General features: G+C 46.0%; 1 protein-coding gene across 1 annotated transcript in view; it reads right to left on the reverse strand.

Moving 5' to 3' along the window:
* The window catches only part of Ttc12 (tetratricopeptide repeat domain 12), a 41,777-nt gene extending 36,359 nt beyond the window's left edge, over window positions 1-5,418 (reverse strand). The window contains exons 1-2 of the mRNA XM_038323337.1: window positions 5,406-5,418; window positions 3,984-4,056 (exon numbers count right to left, since the gene is read on the reverse strand). Of these exons, the coding sequence (XP_038179265.1) occupies window positions 3,984-4,041 (58 nt within the window). The 5' untranslated portion in view covers window positions 4,042-4,056; window positions 5,406-5,418. The remainder of the gene's footprint in view (window positions 1-3,983; window positions 4,057-5,405) is intronic.
* Between the last annotated feature and the right edge of the window lie 12,824 nt (window positions 5,419-18,242).

Below are 18,242 nucleotides of genomic sequence, written 5' to 3' on the forward strand. Positions count from 1 at the left end.
TGCTTCCATTGTACTACCCAGAGCCGTGAACTACAGTGAAAGTCATGCGCTGTACACGTGATAACGGCTAGGAGTGTAGAGCTTTAATGTACTCGCCAAAAGAGGTCTCGGGTATGTGCTTTGGCAGGTTAATTTGAGTGGCTTAATTAGTTCATAATATGTACAAAATATTATATCCATCATAAATATGTAAAATTTTGTTAAATAAAACTTAGGAAGACGTTTGTTTTAAAGTCCATTTTGTATGACATTAATGTTTGGCATCTACCTTCTTTGCATAGTATTTTCTTGGTAAATATTTCTACATTTTTAAGCACTCCTTTTACCTCTGTCTTGTAGATATGTCTCTCTAGTCTCAAGACTAAAGGTTACCACACACTGAATATCTCCTCTGGGATGTTGACACACCCATCCTTCTTCTATGTCAGCTCTGCCTCAAATCAAATGCCCCAGCTCAGCAAATCACTGACCTCCTACCTGCCACTCTGCTCTCAGGACATATCCATGAGTTCTCGTTCTCTCTCAGCCCCCACAGCCAAGAACACCAAAGCTTGTCAAGAATATCTTCTAAGTGTGTTTCTATTAAGTACTCTCTCTGTTCCCACTGCCTCAACTCTGAGCCCTGCTGATGGCTTCTATCCCCTGCGGGACTTGGGAAAGCCTCTTGGCCAGAGCCTCAGCACCCTATTTCCCCCACTCCGATCCACATTACACACCCAACACAGCAATTCTCTAAGATGCGAATGCTCCAGTTTTAAGGATTCTCCTCAAGGGGCCTCTAAAGCATTGTTCTCTGTAAATGTGAGCTCTGGGCTGCAGCTTCCTCAGCTCCTGTCTTCCTGCCTCTCCTCCCTCTCAGCTCCGGTCTTCTGGCCTCTCCTCCCTCTGATGGACCCTTCTCTCTTTGCTGATGTCTCTGCACCCCTTCAGGCTTTTTCAGTCCTTCTGCTTCTAGGAAGCACCACACTGTCTCCTTAGCACCCAGATTTGCCATCTCCTCACTTCCCAACTAGAACATTCCTTCACATCTGTCACAAGGGTCAACTCCTGCTGACCCTTTAGATTTATCTACGTGTCACTTCTTGAGAGAAAATATGACAGTTGCGACAGTTAGGATGCATATACTCTGTCCTATCTGATCTATGCTGACGCCCTACACCTCAGTATTTGGTCTTTAAGTGATATTGTAAGAGTGGGCTCCAATCCAATATAATGGGTGTCTTAATAAGAATATGTTCTTACTGATATGGGTCTTTGTGAAGAGTCACACTGAGCTGTGCTCTGCTTCAGGGCTATCTTTAGGAATCAGCACCTTAGGCAAAGGCATCAAGAATATAATCAAGAACTGCAAAACTGCCCCTTTCGATAGCTGCTCCCCTAACCGGAACCAGACTCAGAACTACTTGGACTTCCATGACTGGGAGAAGGCTATGACTGAGAAAAGGGGTGATGGAGCCGTTCCTGAGCGGTGCCTGTGTGAGTTCAAGCCTTGCTACTCCATCCATATTCTGGTTCTCAACCTGGGACAATGGCCAAGCAGAAGGTACCTTTCCTAGGAAAACCTGTCGTGTATCTGACTCCCTCTCCTTGGCTCTCTCTGGGTAGTAAAGGTGGATTTAGGTACGTACATGATAGTTCTTACTCACTGGAAAGGGAAAAAGAACCCCCCCCCCCAAAAAAAAGGATATACAGGAAAGGCTAGGGAGAAAGCTTCATTGGTAAAGTGCTTGCCTTTACACAAATCTAAGGATCAGAGCATCTGAGCTTGATCCTCAATGCCCTTGCAAAGAGCTGGATGTAGCAGTCCATCTCTAATTCCAGTGCGTGGGAGACAGATACAGGTGGGTCCCTGGGGCTTGTTGGTTAGGGACTGTAGCCTAACTGGTGAGCCTCAGGTCCCAGTGTGAAACCCTACCTAAAATAAAAAAATAAAGTAGATACATGTGTTTTCCTACTCATGAACACGAACACACACCTGCATATAAACACATACACACACGCGGGCGCGCACGCGCACACACACACACACACACACACACACACACACACACACACAACATATGCTGTAAATACAAAATGAGAAGTGGCCTTCTCCAATGTCAAATGCAGAGGTCTAAGGAAAAACCCATCCTGTCAACCCTTTGTTCTTACAGCCGAGTTTCAAGAACAGTGATAAAATAAAATATATTTCCCCTGTTTAATTCACCTAGCCTCTGGTACTCTCTGATAACAGTCCTGTCTGACAACTGCCTAAGCTGGGTCAGATTCTTCTGCACTTTTCAACTCTCTCTTCCTTCCACACATCACCTTGGAATTATTTGTTTAATATCTACTTTCCCACTAAGCTATGCATGCCATAAAAAAGTGATTCTTTTACTACCTTGTGTACTACTTAGGAATTACACACAGCAGGAGCCTGAGGAATGGATGCATAGAATCTATATACATGTAGCCATTTAAATTAAGTTAAAAATGCATTAGGATTAGCAATTTGGTCACCTTCCCACGGCTCAGGGTGTCCAACAGTTACCACAGTGACCATTTGGATCATTGTAGAAAATTCAATTGCATGATGCTAATATAAAAGATACCTGGGTAAATTGAGAATAAAGTCTAAATAGGAAAAAAAAAAGATGGGGAAATGACAAAATCCAAGTGCAGAGATGAAATGCCAGAGTATGGGGAGCACACCATAAGCAGCTTATTGCTGCTCAAGTGTGAGGTGAGAGAGATGAGAGGGTTCACAGACAAGGTCACGTGAGGACTTAGTCCCGACGAGAGCTCCTGATTTATTGCCACTGAGAACACAAGCAGAGAAGTGTCTGGCCAGATCTGCAGTTTAGATACATTACTCTGTGGGGAGTATAGGCCTGACGGCAGGAATAAAGATTAGAGGTTGTTAAGAGTCTGCAGAGAGGAACCAGAACAAAGGGCGGCTCAGACTAGATGGACAGTGGGTGGGGCAGGGGAACCCAACCCGAAGTCTGATTGGATAGAGCGAGGTAAAGGAGGGAGGAGTCCCACTGGCTTGTAGATTTGGGGGTGACAGTGCCACCAACTGAGAGCAGAAGGAGACAGCAGAGAGGGAAGTTTGATTTAGGAAGGGGAAAGGAGAGAAAGTAAGAGATAATGACTCAATTCTGGACGCATTAAGTTGGAAGCAATTGTGATTTAGAGTCCATTTGGCAATTAGCCATGGAGCCTGAGGAGACAGAGAGGCAGTAGAGACACCAGCAAACAGGTGGGTTTGCATGAAGAGATGGGTAAGCAGTGTACCAAGGCCACAAAGGTATTCATTCAGGAGGGAGTGGAGGAGAGGCCGGCGAGGAATGCAAAGAACACACAGGTGTGCATCCACATGAGGTTACCCCATTTCTAAATCTGGTTCTTCTTAGCCTCAAACAAGCTCTGTAAAATCTGGGAAGGGGTGTACTAGTTTGGAATCTCTTCCATGTCCTGTATGGGTTCAGAGTATATTCTCTGAAGAATATATATCCTACCTGCTTGAGCTCGGGAAGAGTGTTCTAGGCCAGAGGGAGAGAGAAAATGAAAGTCATAAGCCATTCATGTTATTGGTGGATCTGGAGGGAAAGCCACACACTCTTGCCCCCTGCCTACAACAAGAGGGACCCAAATGACCACACAGACTCTCCAGTGATGCAGAGCAAACATCTAGACTCCCTGACAACATGGAAACACCAGCTCTGGTTGAACAGAAAGGTGCATGGAGGAGAGCTGTCAGCCTGAATTTCAGAGAGACCGAAACAGCTTCTATGATACCAATTAACAGGCAGAAAATACTGCCCCAAGGCTGTAAGTGAATTCTCAATAGCCTTTCTGTTTAATTTCAATTACACTTTTTTTTTTTGAGAGAGAGTCATAAACCTGTCAGACAAGCCAGGATTAACTTAGAGTGATCATTTTCTCCTTACCATTCCACCTCCCCAAAGCAGAACTCAGTCTACTGATTTACAGCTACTTACTGATTTCATCCACATTTTCCAGAAATCTCTGCAAGTCTCTCTCTTGATCATCAGCCATTGCAGACACAAATCTCTAAGGAAGGCAGTATAAATTATGAAATTAATAATAAAACACTAAACAGAACCGTCGGGCTTATTATCTGTCTAAGACTAAGAGCCAAGTGATTATTATTAAGGCCGATTTGTGTTTGTAAATGTCATGAATAACAGCAGGCCAAAGCCATTTTTCTCTGGCTGCTGTTTAAGGCCAAGGGACACTCATTACTTGTGACAATACTTCCGGAGAGCTGCCAGCCCTGCTTCTGCTGGGGAAATTGCTCTACCATAATTCCTCCAAAGGCAACATCGACCACTGTAATTTAGGAATCAGAGGCAAAGGAAGCTGGGAGAGCAGCCGATGGACTGTCGGGGCTAGAGGAGGAGGGTAATGTCCAACTTTGGCCATGACAGGCATGCCTAGTCAGAAGCTAGGGCCAGGTAGTGCATCAGGTAAGTAGAGAGGGGACTATCTGCATATACAAGTCCACGCTTGCTTAAAACCTATGGCTCTGGCTTGTTTCTGAGGAGGAAGGGAAGGCACAAATTGTCAAAAAGGTGTCAAATTACACCAGGGCCGGCTTTCCAACACCTCCACCCCAACTCCATCCTTACCGAAGTACATTGGCTTTATTACACTTGGTTTTGAACATGAAGACTACAAGATAAACTTAGTGGTACTCAAAGGTTTATCCACACAGCTAAAGATTACCTGAAGCTTGTAAAACAGATTTGCCCAGCTTTGGTCCACAACGAGTCTAGGCTCACACAGGAGTTGCTCCCCAGGGATGTATCTTTTAAATACACTACGCGGTGATATTTAAGACAACTATGAATTAGAACTCTGTCACGGACAATTATGCAGTTTCTCTGTGCATGCTATGGAAACCAAAATGCGAACCCGGAGGACACCACGGGATTGACTTCAGCAACTGGGACTTGGTGGGTTATTAGTGAGGCTTCCTTATCTAGGAAACAGCCTTGCACAAGGCTCAAACAGTTAACCTTCCTTGGAAACCCGTCCAAGGGTACGAGGCTAGCACCAGCCAGGCGCTTCACAGACAGAGACAGCCAATCTTTCCAGAGCGGTTAACCAAAGTCATAGGGGTCCACAGCTGCCTAGAGCCACAGCTCCTGGGCAGGGCGCAGAGAACGACGTACACCCGCGCCCCGCCCCTCCGTCCTGCATTGGAGGGCGGGGACAGCTGCAACGTTGCTTAGCAACCGCTCCCCAGCGACCTGGCCTTGTACCCTCAGTGTTGGTCCCAGCCTGCAGCTGGTACCTGCCACCTCCTCAGGGTCCCAAGCCAGTGGCCTTTGTTCAACTCTGAGGCCAGGCCAGGACAAGTCCCAGGGTAGACCCCAGGGCCACCCAGTTGAACTGACCTGCAGCGCCCAAGATCGGACAGGAAGTGGAAGTGGAGAGCAAACTGTGACTGGCCTCTACAGGGGGGAGAGGCGGGGCCTGGCGGGGCGGGGCTTCTTATGACTCCCCGAACGCACTGCCCAGTTTGTACCTGGGACGTCCCACCCAGAGCCAGAAACTTAAGTAGCTAAGCACTGGTCTCTAAAGCCCTTTTGCTTTTGAGGATCGCGGGATTTCAGTACCAATTGGTTTCATATCTTTCGCCCACAAAGTCAAAGTTTCCATCCAGCGTACTTCTGTGTGAGTCCGGCTTTGTTTAATGACCAATGTGTGGTCTCTAAGGCAGTAGCGTACTCTCCTTGCTTCTCAATTTTTCTCACAAAGTGGAAAAAACGGCACTTTCTCCTTGGGTTATTATAATTACGAGGCCTGGATCCTAACATAAATGTTATGCAGCGAACCCTAGTAGGATTTAGGGCAGCGTGAGCTTGGGACACATTAATTCACATTCAAAATATATACCTTTAAAGAGACCTCTCCCCCCAACCTCCACCGCACCCCAGCCACACGAATCAGGGTTATCACTGTGTAGCCCAACCTGGCCTCAAACTCCTATCCTCTGACCTCAGCCTACTGAGGGCAGGAATTAGAGTTACATGCCATCAGATGCAGCACTAATCTGTTCTTTAAGCATGTTTCAACATGCGATGCACTAGGTCTTTGTAGGTGAGAAGTTTGATGGGAACAAGATTGAGCTGATGACCCCAGTAAAAGTTGTGGGTGCTTTTACAGAATGTGTGATAGGAGCCCAGGGGTCCTCAGCACCTACCAGGAGGCCAAAGAGGTCCAGGCAGAGCCAGCCACTTCCAACACAGATGGCAAGATTCTATAGCTCACAGACAATAGAAGGATCATTTGAAGCCTCCATGGACATGGGGTGCAGAGGCAGCCTAGCAAGAGTACTTGCCAATGGAGAGCAGCCCAAAGGGGAAGAGAGATCTCCTATTTAAGCCCCTGCCATATTTTTCTTTCTTTCTTTTCTTCCTGCTTAAAGCCAATGGAGGTTTGAGCTCCCAAGTGAGCATTAATGGAACTCAGAAATCACTCTGCATTTGATGGATGTGTATAATGAGTGAGCAAGAGATGATAATGTGTCAACATTTGGGGTAGGCTTGTCACCACAGCATAACAGAACACGCCCATCTCACCGGATTCAGCCATCCAGGCTACCTGGTCTTCATTCGATACTATGCCCAAATCCAGGGACCTTGTGGTTGAGTTTGTGTAGATTAGGATCACCATTGTTAGATGTTAACGTCAGTGTCCGCATGTATTTGTAGCTGTTAACCTGTACAGAGACTCCTTGAAAGCATTAATGAGCTATATTTAGAGAATGACTTTACTTTCATCAAACCCAAGTCCCCATGTGTGGGACTTCAGTTTTGTTTTTATGTCTTCAATAAAAATGGAGGAACATTTGGTCAGCCTACCCCGTATCATAAACTTGGGACTTAGAGATTAATAGAAGCCTTCGCTGCCCCCTTTTACTCAGCTCACTCCCCACCATGCAAATAATCCTAGCTCCTTGATCTTTCTCATCAATTGCATTTTACAAACTTAGAATAGATTGAAAAAAATTCCCCAGCCACATGTAGAGTGAAAGAAATTACCTTTGCCTGCTGAGACTAAATGGTGCAGACAAGTCCACTAGAATCCAGAAGCCCAACTCTTAAGACGTCTGTAAGAAATCCCTCAGCTGTGGGAGACAGTTAACTTGCTAACTTTGGCTTCAAGGTTCAGAAAGGAAAAGGTCAGCAGGGTTTGTCTGGGTCTCTTGTATCCTCAAGGACACTTATAAAATCCTGCTTCATTTCTTTCTCTTAAACATGTGTCCTTATAGGAGAGAAAATAAGGAGCTGAAAATCCCTGCCCCTCGGACTGGCACCTACTGTTTCCATTCCAACCCTTTGCTGTTGAAAGGGGTAATTTCAGGACCCAAGCTCAGGTGTCTCCAGGGGACAAGAGTCTCCCTTGAAATTTCTGTGCTGAAGTAATGGCATGGAAAATATTAACCACGATTATAATAGCAGTCCCGAGAAACACTTGCCGAGCAGCTGTGTACCAGGCACACACATGACTTTATTGAAATGTTCTGCTTGTTCCCATTTCTTAAGTCAAGAGCACACAGTCACAAGGGTCTGAGGCTAGTCAGGGGCCGAGCAAGACCTGAGTCTTGATCTGTGCCCTCATAGATACCCTACTTCAACTCCTTCATCCCATGAACAACCCTTGTGGAAAGCTTTGGTTTCAAACTTCTGCAGTCAGCAGCCACTTTGCGAGTTTCTCTAAGCCTAGGCTTTGCTCCCCAGGCATGTAAAGAAGTCTGCTCCACGCTTGCCACAGGCAGGTCTAACTTCCTCTCCAAAGGGACATGCCCCTGAATCCATTCAAAAAGTAAGGTGATTCCACCAATGCCTTTCTTTAGAGACTTTCCCGGTGAACCATGAGGCTTCTCTGCTAGAAAGGGAAGAGAAGTGGCGACTCCCACGGCAAATGCGAACAGCACCCATTCCTGCATGGTGTGGAGTCGCACTGCCATCTTGTGGACTGCGTGGCTGTGATTGGCCGATGCCACGGCAGGGAAAGGCTGTAAGGCACCTAGACAGTGCTCAGGCATTCTTGTATTTTTCTTAAATATATTTAATGTTAACTGAACACCTACTGTGTACACATACTTGGCAAGGCGCCTTCTACAGCTGCTCTGCTGAGACTGCCTCTTCAGATAGAGAACTAACGCCAGCAGCTCGGGATGTTGAGTTTAATATTTAATCGCTTGTTTGAGGTACGAGATCATCCATCCACCGGTAACTGCTCTCACCAAATAAATATGACACATCAACTTTGTTCAGTGGGGTCCTTCTCTGCCATCAAGGTTTGTGGGACAAGGGCAGACATAGAATTGCAAGACTCCATAGTCACACATCGTCCTGATGCAGGCCGCATTTCAGCTGTTATGGAAGACTGGAGATGGGTGTCGCTAGTGAGCAGGGTCTCTTGCCCTTGGGTCCTACAGTTTGATACCATGTTGGAAGCACAGGCGGAAACTTTGACCCAAGCACCCTTATTCCTCCCCAGTCTTTTGCCTGCGAATTACTACAACACTGTTACACTGCTTGCATGTGGCCTTGGGTCACTTAGCCATCACCACTCCAAGTGCTGCCACATTCCGAAGATCCCTCACGGGGATCTTAACATGTTGCTCCTGACACTACCCAACAATCTCAAGAGATGGTTTCCCCATCCTCTCAACAGCCAGCAGCAGAGGCTCCGAGGGATGCTTGATGTAGCTGGCCTCCTGTAAGTGTGGACTGTCCGGCCACTTTGTTTTCATTATTATTCATTACCCTCGTATTTTAAACCACTTTTCTGTGCAGCGCCACACACGCCTGCTTGTCAGCATGTTGTGGCAAGCGTTCTCCTGTGCACGATATTTCCACGAATTCACGCTGCTCACCGTCTCAGAGCTCTAGCTCCCCTTCCATTTTGCAGCAGCAGCATCTCTGAGTAGAAGTCTTTTCGTGTCCTCGCTTGTTAATGCCTCCGAACTGCTCCTCGGTGGATCACAGCCACAGTGAAGTCGGCATCCTAACTGGTAGCACGTGAGGATGGCAGGTCCTCGCTAGCACCGAGCATTAATTTGTTTCTAATGTACAAAAGGTGAGGAATGCTCTGAAGAGTGCACACAGGATTGCTCTGCGTGGGTTTCGCATTTAGACGGAAACCTTCTGCTTCTCCCAACACTGGGGTTTTCCAGATCCTTCTAGAAGCGCGGCAGGGAACAGCATGTTCTCACACAGCCCCTTTTTTCTCTTTGCACAGTCCTGAACCATCTGTGCCATCTGGGAGCCTTTAAACCCGGGTTTCTTAACCTAGGGTCTGAGAGTTGGTGAATACAGCTGAGGGTCTCTGAGCTCAGTTAGAATGATAGATGATAAAAATTGTCCACGTTTCCATTTTCTTAACAATATATTTATTTAAGAAGCATATCACTGAAGTATAGCACTCATTTTATGGTTAATGTAGGTAACAGTCCACTGCCCAGCCATGATGTCACTTAAGCTCAGCAGCTTGACATCACAGAAGTCTTTAGGCAAGCTGCTAGAACTTGCATCTTAATGCGCTAATAGGGAAATTCATGTGTTAACATGCTGCAAATTCCTTTAAAAATTTTTAGTAATTGTAAATCAATATGAAGATTTCCCTATTTAACTCCAGGCATTTAATTTTTAAATGAATATGTTAAATTTAAAAAAAAAACACATTTCCAAGAAGAGGTTCATATCATACACATCCCATGATTTCTAGTGGGTCAAAGCAGAAAAACTGTTTAGGATACTTTTCTTCTTCTTAAAGGATAATTCCCAAGATTCAGTGTGCATACTGCTCACTCTTAGAACCCAATGCCCTTTCTCTTGGAGTTTATTGGCCCAAGAGAGTGATTCAGTTGCAAAAAGTATAGGAAGGAGTATAGTAAAGGAGCATTGACTGTATAATGAAGACACTTGGCCTGGACCAGGCTTGCAAGGGACCAAGGTCAACAGCACGCAATAAATCCTTGTCATTACAAGGCCCTGACGTGGTGCTGTACAAAAGGCACATCATCTCTACAACGTTCTCTGGAATCCGCGATCCTTGTCCAGGTACGAGGAAAACAGAAGCAAAAACATTTTATCGACCCTGACCAATGTCTTCACCCATGCCAGATTTCATGAACAAGCAAGCAAGCAAGCAAGCAAGCAAGCAAGCAAGCAAGCAAGCAAACAAACACAACACCAAAAACCTGAGACACTTCCACACACCGAGGGACCAACGAGACCTGAGCGATGACGTGATGGGTGCCGTGCTCTGGGTTCCACCCTGGCACACGGATGGAAAAGCTGGTGAGCGTCTCACAAAACCCATAGGGTATCACTGTTCCACCAACACAGCTTTTCTGAGCATCAGAAGGGCCTGAGTGATCTGCTAGGTTTGCGGGAACTCTGCTCTGTCATTGAAATAAATGTCTGGGAGTCTATTCCAAAAAATGAAGTTTGAGGGGAAAAGGAAACCCTCGCGTTTCTTGTCCTAGGCGACCCTCTCCTCCCAGGTGTGACGTATTCGCTCAGCCTTTCATTCACCCATCAGGCTCTAATTGGCAACCAGGAGGCCTTGGAGGCTGGGCAGGGCGTGTGAAGACAGCGGTGAGAAGATCCGACAATGATGGTCCCAAGGGCCCTACGGCCTTCAGGGCAAACCTGAAAGAAGCACCTTTAGAATGTTATGGAACGGATTCTCAAAAAGAGTTTTGTGCACGCTCAACACAGTGGGAAAGAGGGAAGAGATGTAGGAAACGGCAGGCGAGTCAAGCCGGGCACTGTAGGCAGAGAGGAAGACCAGGGATTCTGTGTGATGTAGCCCTGGGAGCCAAACCCGTAGGGTAGCAGGACTTTCTATTGGCCTGTCTTCTGATCACACAATAGAAGGAGCCTCAGGGTTGGAATCTGTCCTGTTCCTGCTTTTAATCCTTAGCACGGCAGCTGTGTTCCAAACTGTTTTTCTGTGGCCTCCTCAAAAGGAAGTTAGGTCAAGGAAGTTAGCTAGTTTGGGGCTCTCTGCTGGATTTACGGTTCAAATTGCTGTTGCAAATGAATATAAACTGGACGGTTTATAAATAAACCTTTTGTCGTTGTTGTTGTTTTATGATTCTGAAGGCTGGACGTCTTCAGACTATGAAGACTTTGAAGGCCAAAGAAGATGATGCCTTCTGAGGGATCACTTCCTGGTCCTTGAACAGCCATGGTCTCCTGGATTCTCACATGGCAGTGGGAGTGAGGGAACTCTCCGGGCTCACTCTCATGACTGATTTACCAGCCCAATAACTCACCTCTGAATTATGGCACTGGGAGTTAGGGTCCTAACTCATGAACTTTGAGAGAAAGCATTGGGACCACAGCTCACAGGGACCGAGCACAGTTTTGAATGCACGCTCCCCGCCCCGACCTTGATAATTCTGTGCTTATCTGTTGCAACACCCTACCTCCACATTCTAACATCATTTATTAGGGAGAGATTTGTGGAGTTCTTTTGGTTTTAAGTAAGCCTTCCCATGCACACTGACATTAGTGAGAAGTACAGAGACTGGTTCCAGAGATTGAAGCACAGAGATTTTTTTCTTTTTTCTTTTTATTGATTTTTATTGAGCTCTACATTTTTCTCTGCTTCCCTCCCTGCCTCTCCCCTCCCTCCTTCAATCCTACCCCAAGGTCCCCATGCTCCCAATTTACTCAGGAGATCTTGTCTTTTTCTACTTCCCATGTAGATTAGATCTATGTAAGTCTCTCTTAGGGCCCTCATTGTTGTCTAAGTTCTCTGGGATTGTGGTTTGTAGGCTGGCTTTCTTTGCTTTATGTTTAAAAACCACCTATGAGTGAGTACATGTGATAATTGTCTTTCTGTGTCTGGGTTACCTCACTCAAAATAATGTTTTCTAGCTCCATCCATTTTCCTATAAAATTCAAGATGTTATTTTTTTCTGCTTCATAGTACTCCATTGTGTAAATGTTCCTTATCCATTCTTCAGTGGAGGGGCATTTAGGTTGTCTCCAGGTTCTGGCTATGACAAACAATGCTGCTATGAACATAGTTGAGCACATGTCCTTGTGACACGATTGAGCATTCTTTGGATATATACCCAAAAGTGGTATTACTGGGTCTTGAGGAAGGTGGTTTCCTAATTTTCTGAGAAATCACCACACTGATATCCAAAGGGGCTGTACCAGCTTGCATTCCCACCAGCAATGCAGAAGTGTTCCTTTTTTCCCACAACCTCTCCAGCATAAGTTGTCATCAGTGTTTTTGATCTTGGCTATTCTTACAGGTATAAGATGGACTCTTAGAGTTGTTTTGATTTGCATTTCTCTGATGACTAAGGATGTTGAACATTTCCTTAAGAGTCTTTCAGCCATTTTAGAATCCTCTGTTGAGAGTTCTCTGTTTAGGTCTGTACTCCATTTTTTTTATTGGATTATTTGTTCTTTTCACAACCAATTTCTTGAATTCTTTGTATATTTTGGAGATCAGACCTCTGTCTGATGTGGGGTTAGTGAAGATCTTTGGCCATTCTGTAGGCTGTTGTTTTGTCCTGTTGACTGTATCCTTTGCTTTACAGAAGCGTTCTCAGTTTCAGGAGGCCCCATTTATTAATTGTTTCTCTCAGTATCTGTGCTGCTGGGGTTATATTTAGAAAGTGGTCCCCTGTGCCAATGGGTTCAAATGTACTCTGCAATTTCTCTTCTATAAGGTTCAGTGTGGCTAGCTTTATGTTGAAGTCTTTGATCCATTTGGACTTGAGTTTTGTGCATGGTGATAGATATGGGTCTATTTTCATTATTCTACATGTTAATATCCAGATATGCCAGCACCACTTGTTAAATATGCTTTCTTTTTCCATTTGATATTTTTTTGCTTTTTTGTCAAAAATAAAGTGTTCAAAGGTGTGTGAGTTAATATCTGTGTCTACTATTCGGTTCCATTGGTCCTTCTGTCTGTTCTTATGCCAATACAAGGCTGTTTTCAGTACTGTAGCTCTGTAGTAGAGTTTGAAGTCAGGGATTGTGATTTCTCCAGAAGTTTTTTTATTGTACAGGATTGTTTTGGTTATCCTGAGTTTTTTTCCTTCTGTATTTTTTTATTAAATTATATAATTTTATAAATTTTCCCCTCCTCCCATTCTCCCACTTCCCTTCTCCCCCTTCTCCCCCTTCCCCTCCGTCTCCAGTCCAAGGAGCAGTCAGGGTTCCCTGCCCTGTGGGAAGTCCAAGTTCCTCCCCCATCCATCCAGGTCCAGGAAGGTGAGGATCCAAACAGACTAGGTTCCCACAAAGCCAGTACATACAGTAGAATCAAAACCCAGTGCCATTGTCCTTGATTTCTCAGTAAGCCCTCCTTGTCAGCCACGTTCAGAGAGTCCGGTTTGATCACATGCTCCATCAGTCCCAGTCCAGTTGGCCTTGGTGAGCTTCCATTAGATCAGTCCCATTGTCTCGGTGAATGGACGCACCCCTCACGGTCCTGACTTCCTTGCTCATGTTCTCCTTCCTTCTGCTCCTCATTTGGACCTTGGAAGCCCAGTTATCCTGAGTTTTTAAAGCACAGAGATTTCTCTAGTCAGGCAGATCCCTGGAATTAAGGCCGAGATGGACTTGCCCTGCTTCCTGCCTGCTTCTTTGAGCACATGGAAACTCAAGACTTCTCTTCCTTTGGGTTAACTTGTTTCTTTTATATTAGAAGTTTCTGGGGGGTGGGGAAGAGGGGGAACGGGAGGAGAGGAGGGAGGAGGAACTGGAATTGGTATGTAATAAACAAACAAACAAACAAAAAACTAAGCTTCTATAACAATCCTAGCAGTGTGGGGCTAGGGAAATGGCCCAGCCGTTATGGATGGGCACTTGCTGCTTGTGCGGAAAATGTGGGTTCAGTTGCCATCACATGGTGGCCCACAACTTCCTATAGCTCCAGCTCCTGAGGATCCAGCATCCTTTTTTGGCCTCCTTGGGCACTGTATGCACATAGTGCACAAACACGCCTGCGGGCAAACACTCCTATACACGAAAGAAACTAACATTTTTCCACGAGTCTGAGTGGAAACTAACCTTCCTCCGCAAACCTAAGAGTGGAAGGAGCCTTCCAGAAGGGGGGAAAATGCATACTCAGAGAAGAGAAGAAATGGTAAGGAGCCAGGCATGGTGGTGGTGCATACCCACAGTTCCAGGGGTTGTGAGGAGAGGCAGGAAGATGCCAAGTTTGAGGGCAACCCAAGCTGAGCAGTGAATTCAGATCATCCTGAGTGATAAAAGGAAACCACAGAAAATCAAAGTAAGGAAGAGAGGAAGAGGGAGAGGTGGAGCAAAAGGAAGGAAGAGAGAGGGAAAGTGAAAGCGAGAGGAGGGGGAGGGAGGCAAGGAGAGAGAAACAAATTTCACCTAGATAAATGAATTTGTCCACTATAGACTTGCTGTGGAAACCGCAAAGATGTTTTGAAGTGTGAGGTGCATAGTAAGCCCCCAGCAAGAGTTACTGTAATAACAATGCATTCTTATTCCATGTGAGTGTGTGCTGTACTGTACAGGGCTAACTGAGCACTGGATAACATTATCTCTTTTGGAATCATAAAAGTGCACAGCTTAGCCGAGGAGGAGGCAGGTGGGAAGGTAAGGTAAGGAGGAAAGACACAAGAAGAACTCTTGTTTCAGGCCTCTCATGGGGCAATGGCTTCTCCTGTGTGTGCCAAAATTGCCCGGCAAGCTTCTTATGCCTGTGATTCTCAATAGAGCCACTAGATGGCAGCCTTAGTCCATTCTGTGTGCTTCCCAGTCAGGTCCCAGCACTGAAAATAGTTGTTGATTTCCCTGGGGAGCTTTAGCCTCTTTGAGCTTCCTTGCCTGTCTGGGGCTGGCTGTATCTGGGCTTAGGGGACCTCACTGGTATATCATCGCCTACGAAGGACTTCAGCGGTGTGTCAGCGTTGCAAATTTTTGGCAAATCTTCAGTTTGTAGCTTTGAAAAGAGATTGGGTGTGTCTTTATTGTCTACCTTCAGTGGGAGACACCAGTGGACACTTGTCATTGGTTGTCTATAGGTGGAAGATCAAATTCTTGATCCAAAGGTGGCTTTGCTGGGAGATAAGGGTGAAGGTGGGGCAGTGGGTGAGACTTGGGCTTGAGGGGCGGGGCTGGGGCTGGGGGCAGGGCTGGGAGGAACATATGGTTAGAAACATTATCACAAGCCTGTGCTTTTGGAAAGCTCATTCTCCAGGCCTGGGGAAAATTCCCTACCACAACCATGTCACCCACTAACATCCACATAATAAACTCCTTGTTTGGTTTAACCAGCCCAAATCCTCGTGGGCTGCTCAAAGCTAAAAATCCATTGAGTAAAACAGATGTGAATGCTGATGTGTCCATGACAAGCCCCAGGCTTCTCTACATCTGGAGCAGTTCTGTGTGCCAGGGGTCCACCTTTTTATAGATTAGGTAAACGTGTCCAGCAAGGAGAAGCAATGTAATCACAGCTGGGCAGCACCAGAGTCAAGGTTCCAGTGGGAGATGCGTCGCTTGGCAGCCTGTGGTCACTGCAGCCTCCATCAAGGCAAGGACACTGTCCACAGATCCATCACTATGCCCTTGTTACCCAACACAATGCCAATATAAGCCTTGTGCTTGATAAATACTATGGATTAATGAGCATGCGTAAATTCCACATTCTCTTGCCTTGGGGGAGTGACTAGCTGTGGCTTCTCTGGGACCAAGTGCTGAGTTGATGGCTGAAGCTCTTTTTCAGGTCCTTCAGCATCACACACCATTCTCCCTCTAGCTTCCCTGTGCAGTCTGACCTTTACCAACTACTGTTTGCAATCGAGTTAACTCCCTGGACTTTGGTAGGTGACCTTGAACAATGCCCCTCATCATGTTGGCATTTGCTTTCTTGGGTTCAGGGTTCCAGACTGCAGTGGCAGCTCAGTCTGGCTGCTATCAAAGGAATCTAGAAACAGAATAAAGTCTCCAGTCATACAACTGGCCAGCCTCTTCTCAGTTCTGAGCAGTGGCTGCCTCCCTCTGCTTAAGAGACTCTAGAGTTCTCTTTTAAAGCCAGGTTGACTGCTATAGTTTGTAATGATGGTTTGGTCTTGGGCTGGTGACATCACCCATTATGCTAAGGCCATCAATGACTTAATTAATTAATTAATTTGCAAAACACAGAAGTCTGAACTAGAAGTCATGTAATGGGAGTGAACAGATTTGCTAATATAGAATTCCTTATTTTGGGGGGCCCCCCGAGAAGACTCGGGCTGTTTCCATCACACTCCTCACTTCTGCTGCATGATTATCTTAATTTTTTAAAACATACAGAAGAAATATTTGAAGGCACAAACGGACTAAGCAACACCAATGCATCATCTTCTGTGCAGTCCCAGGTTAATTGTCTAGGTAGAGCATCCTTACCAAGAAGAGCACTTTGAGCATTTTGTGGAAGACTGCTGACTCTAGTTATTATTGTAGGAATGGGTAGGAAAAGGCCATTTGGCTTCTTTTGTTCTGAATTAAACATCACTTGTGTATCTAAGAGGACTAGACTGGAAAATAAAGCTGTTCCGTCACATAGTAGCCCCTCAAAATCGTTAACCAGTAGGCAGATGTTTCCAATGTTAATTTTGGAGGGATCTCATCCGTCAATCATGAAGCCGGCAACTATCAAGCTCTGCTTTGAGGCAGGTGTTGTGTATGGAGGCACTGGATCAAATCCGTGAAGAAGACAGGTGTAGGACATGCCCTGGAGGAGCCTGGAGTTCAGGAGGACAGAGATACATCAGTGGAAGATGAAACAGTTGAGGGTCTTGGGGCGGCAGCAGAAGGCGTGCTACAGGTGTGTTAGATCGTTCCTTTAGCGTCAGCCACTGTGCCGGAGATGAAACTGTGTGCCTCCTCTAGGCCAGGTGCTACTTGGCTGAACTGTGGGGTCTTGGGGCTACATGAAATGTCCATGGCAGGAATCAGGTGGCCGGGGCAACAACAGCTTGCATACAACTGCGAAAAGCACTTCAATATTTTAACAGCCGGAGACCCCCAGACTGGAAGGTGCCAGCTGGATAGCTGGGGCAGATCCTGGATCAAGTGACAGCGTGGGGGACTTGCACGACAGAAAGATACTTCAGCTGAAAGCTAAGGGTGGAACCTAGGGCCGGTGTGGGCATTCTGGGAGAACTGGAAGTTCTGTTTTTAACACAGCAAGAAGCATGTGGGCATATAAGGCCCCAGACTGGGGGAGAAAACAGGGCTCAACCAAAGAAATCCAATCATTCTTTGACACAGGCTGTGAGGGGAATAGATGTGACAGGAAGGAGCTTGGAGAACATCCTGATTTCATTTCGGAGGCTCTGATAAAAAGCAGCCCTGACAAAAGAAACCTCGGGAAGAGAAGGTTTATTTTAGGTCCCAGTTTCAGGCTACGGTTCATCATCATCTCAGGATTTCAAGGCCAGAACTTGGACCAACAAATGCACAGTCGGGGCAGAGAGAGAACGAGAGAACGACACACATGCTTGCATGCTCGGCTCCATTTCTTCACTCAGCCCCTGAAAGGACGCTATCCACATTCAGGCTGGGTCTTCAGACCTCATTCAACACAATTAAGAAAAAAAGCCCAATTCTCATAGGCCTCTATGATCTGGATAATTTCTCATTGAATTCACTTCCCAGGTGAGTCTAAATCGCATCGAGTTTACAGTTAAAATGGATCACCACAGAGAGATGACCCGGGGTCCTATCGGCAGCATCAAAGAGGGTTGACGCTGGGTGTGATGTAGGCCTGTCACACTCAGGAGGCTGAAGCAGGGGGATGTGTCTAAGCCCAGCCTGGGTTATAGATTAAGATCTTGTTTAAATATATAAGAAGGTTGAAGTGTGGAGCCTTAATTTGATGGAGATTAAATTTCCACAACAGTGTGGAATAGCTGGTCGGAACAGAAACACAATATTAATAAACTTCAGTTCTCCACTTTACAAGCTTGAGGGAAGGAACCAGAAGAGAAGGGTTCCTGGGTTTATCTGTGGGGACTGCATTCATGTTCTAAACCTCAGAATCTCTTCCAAGGTGTCAACAGATTCAAAGTGTCTGAGTCTGGCACCTGCGGTCTGCCCCTCCTTTATTCCCTTTACAAGGTAAATGACAGCTCCATCCTTCAATAGCCAGAGCATCATTGGGAAGTCCCCCGTGATGCCTCCATTCAAACCCCTGTCCAGCACGTTACCCAGTGTGCCTGG

Source organism: Arvicola amphibius, chromosome 3 (genome assembly GCF_903992535.2).
Source record: "Arvicola amphibius chromosome 3, mArvAmp1.2, whole genome shotgun sequence".
Classification (NCBI taxonomy): Eukaryota; Metazoa; Chordata; class Mammalia; order Rodentia; family Cricetidae; genus Arvicola; species Arvicola amphibius.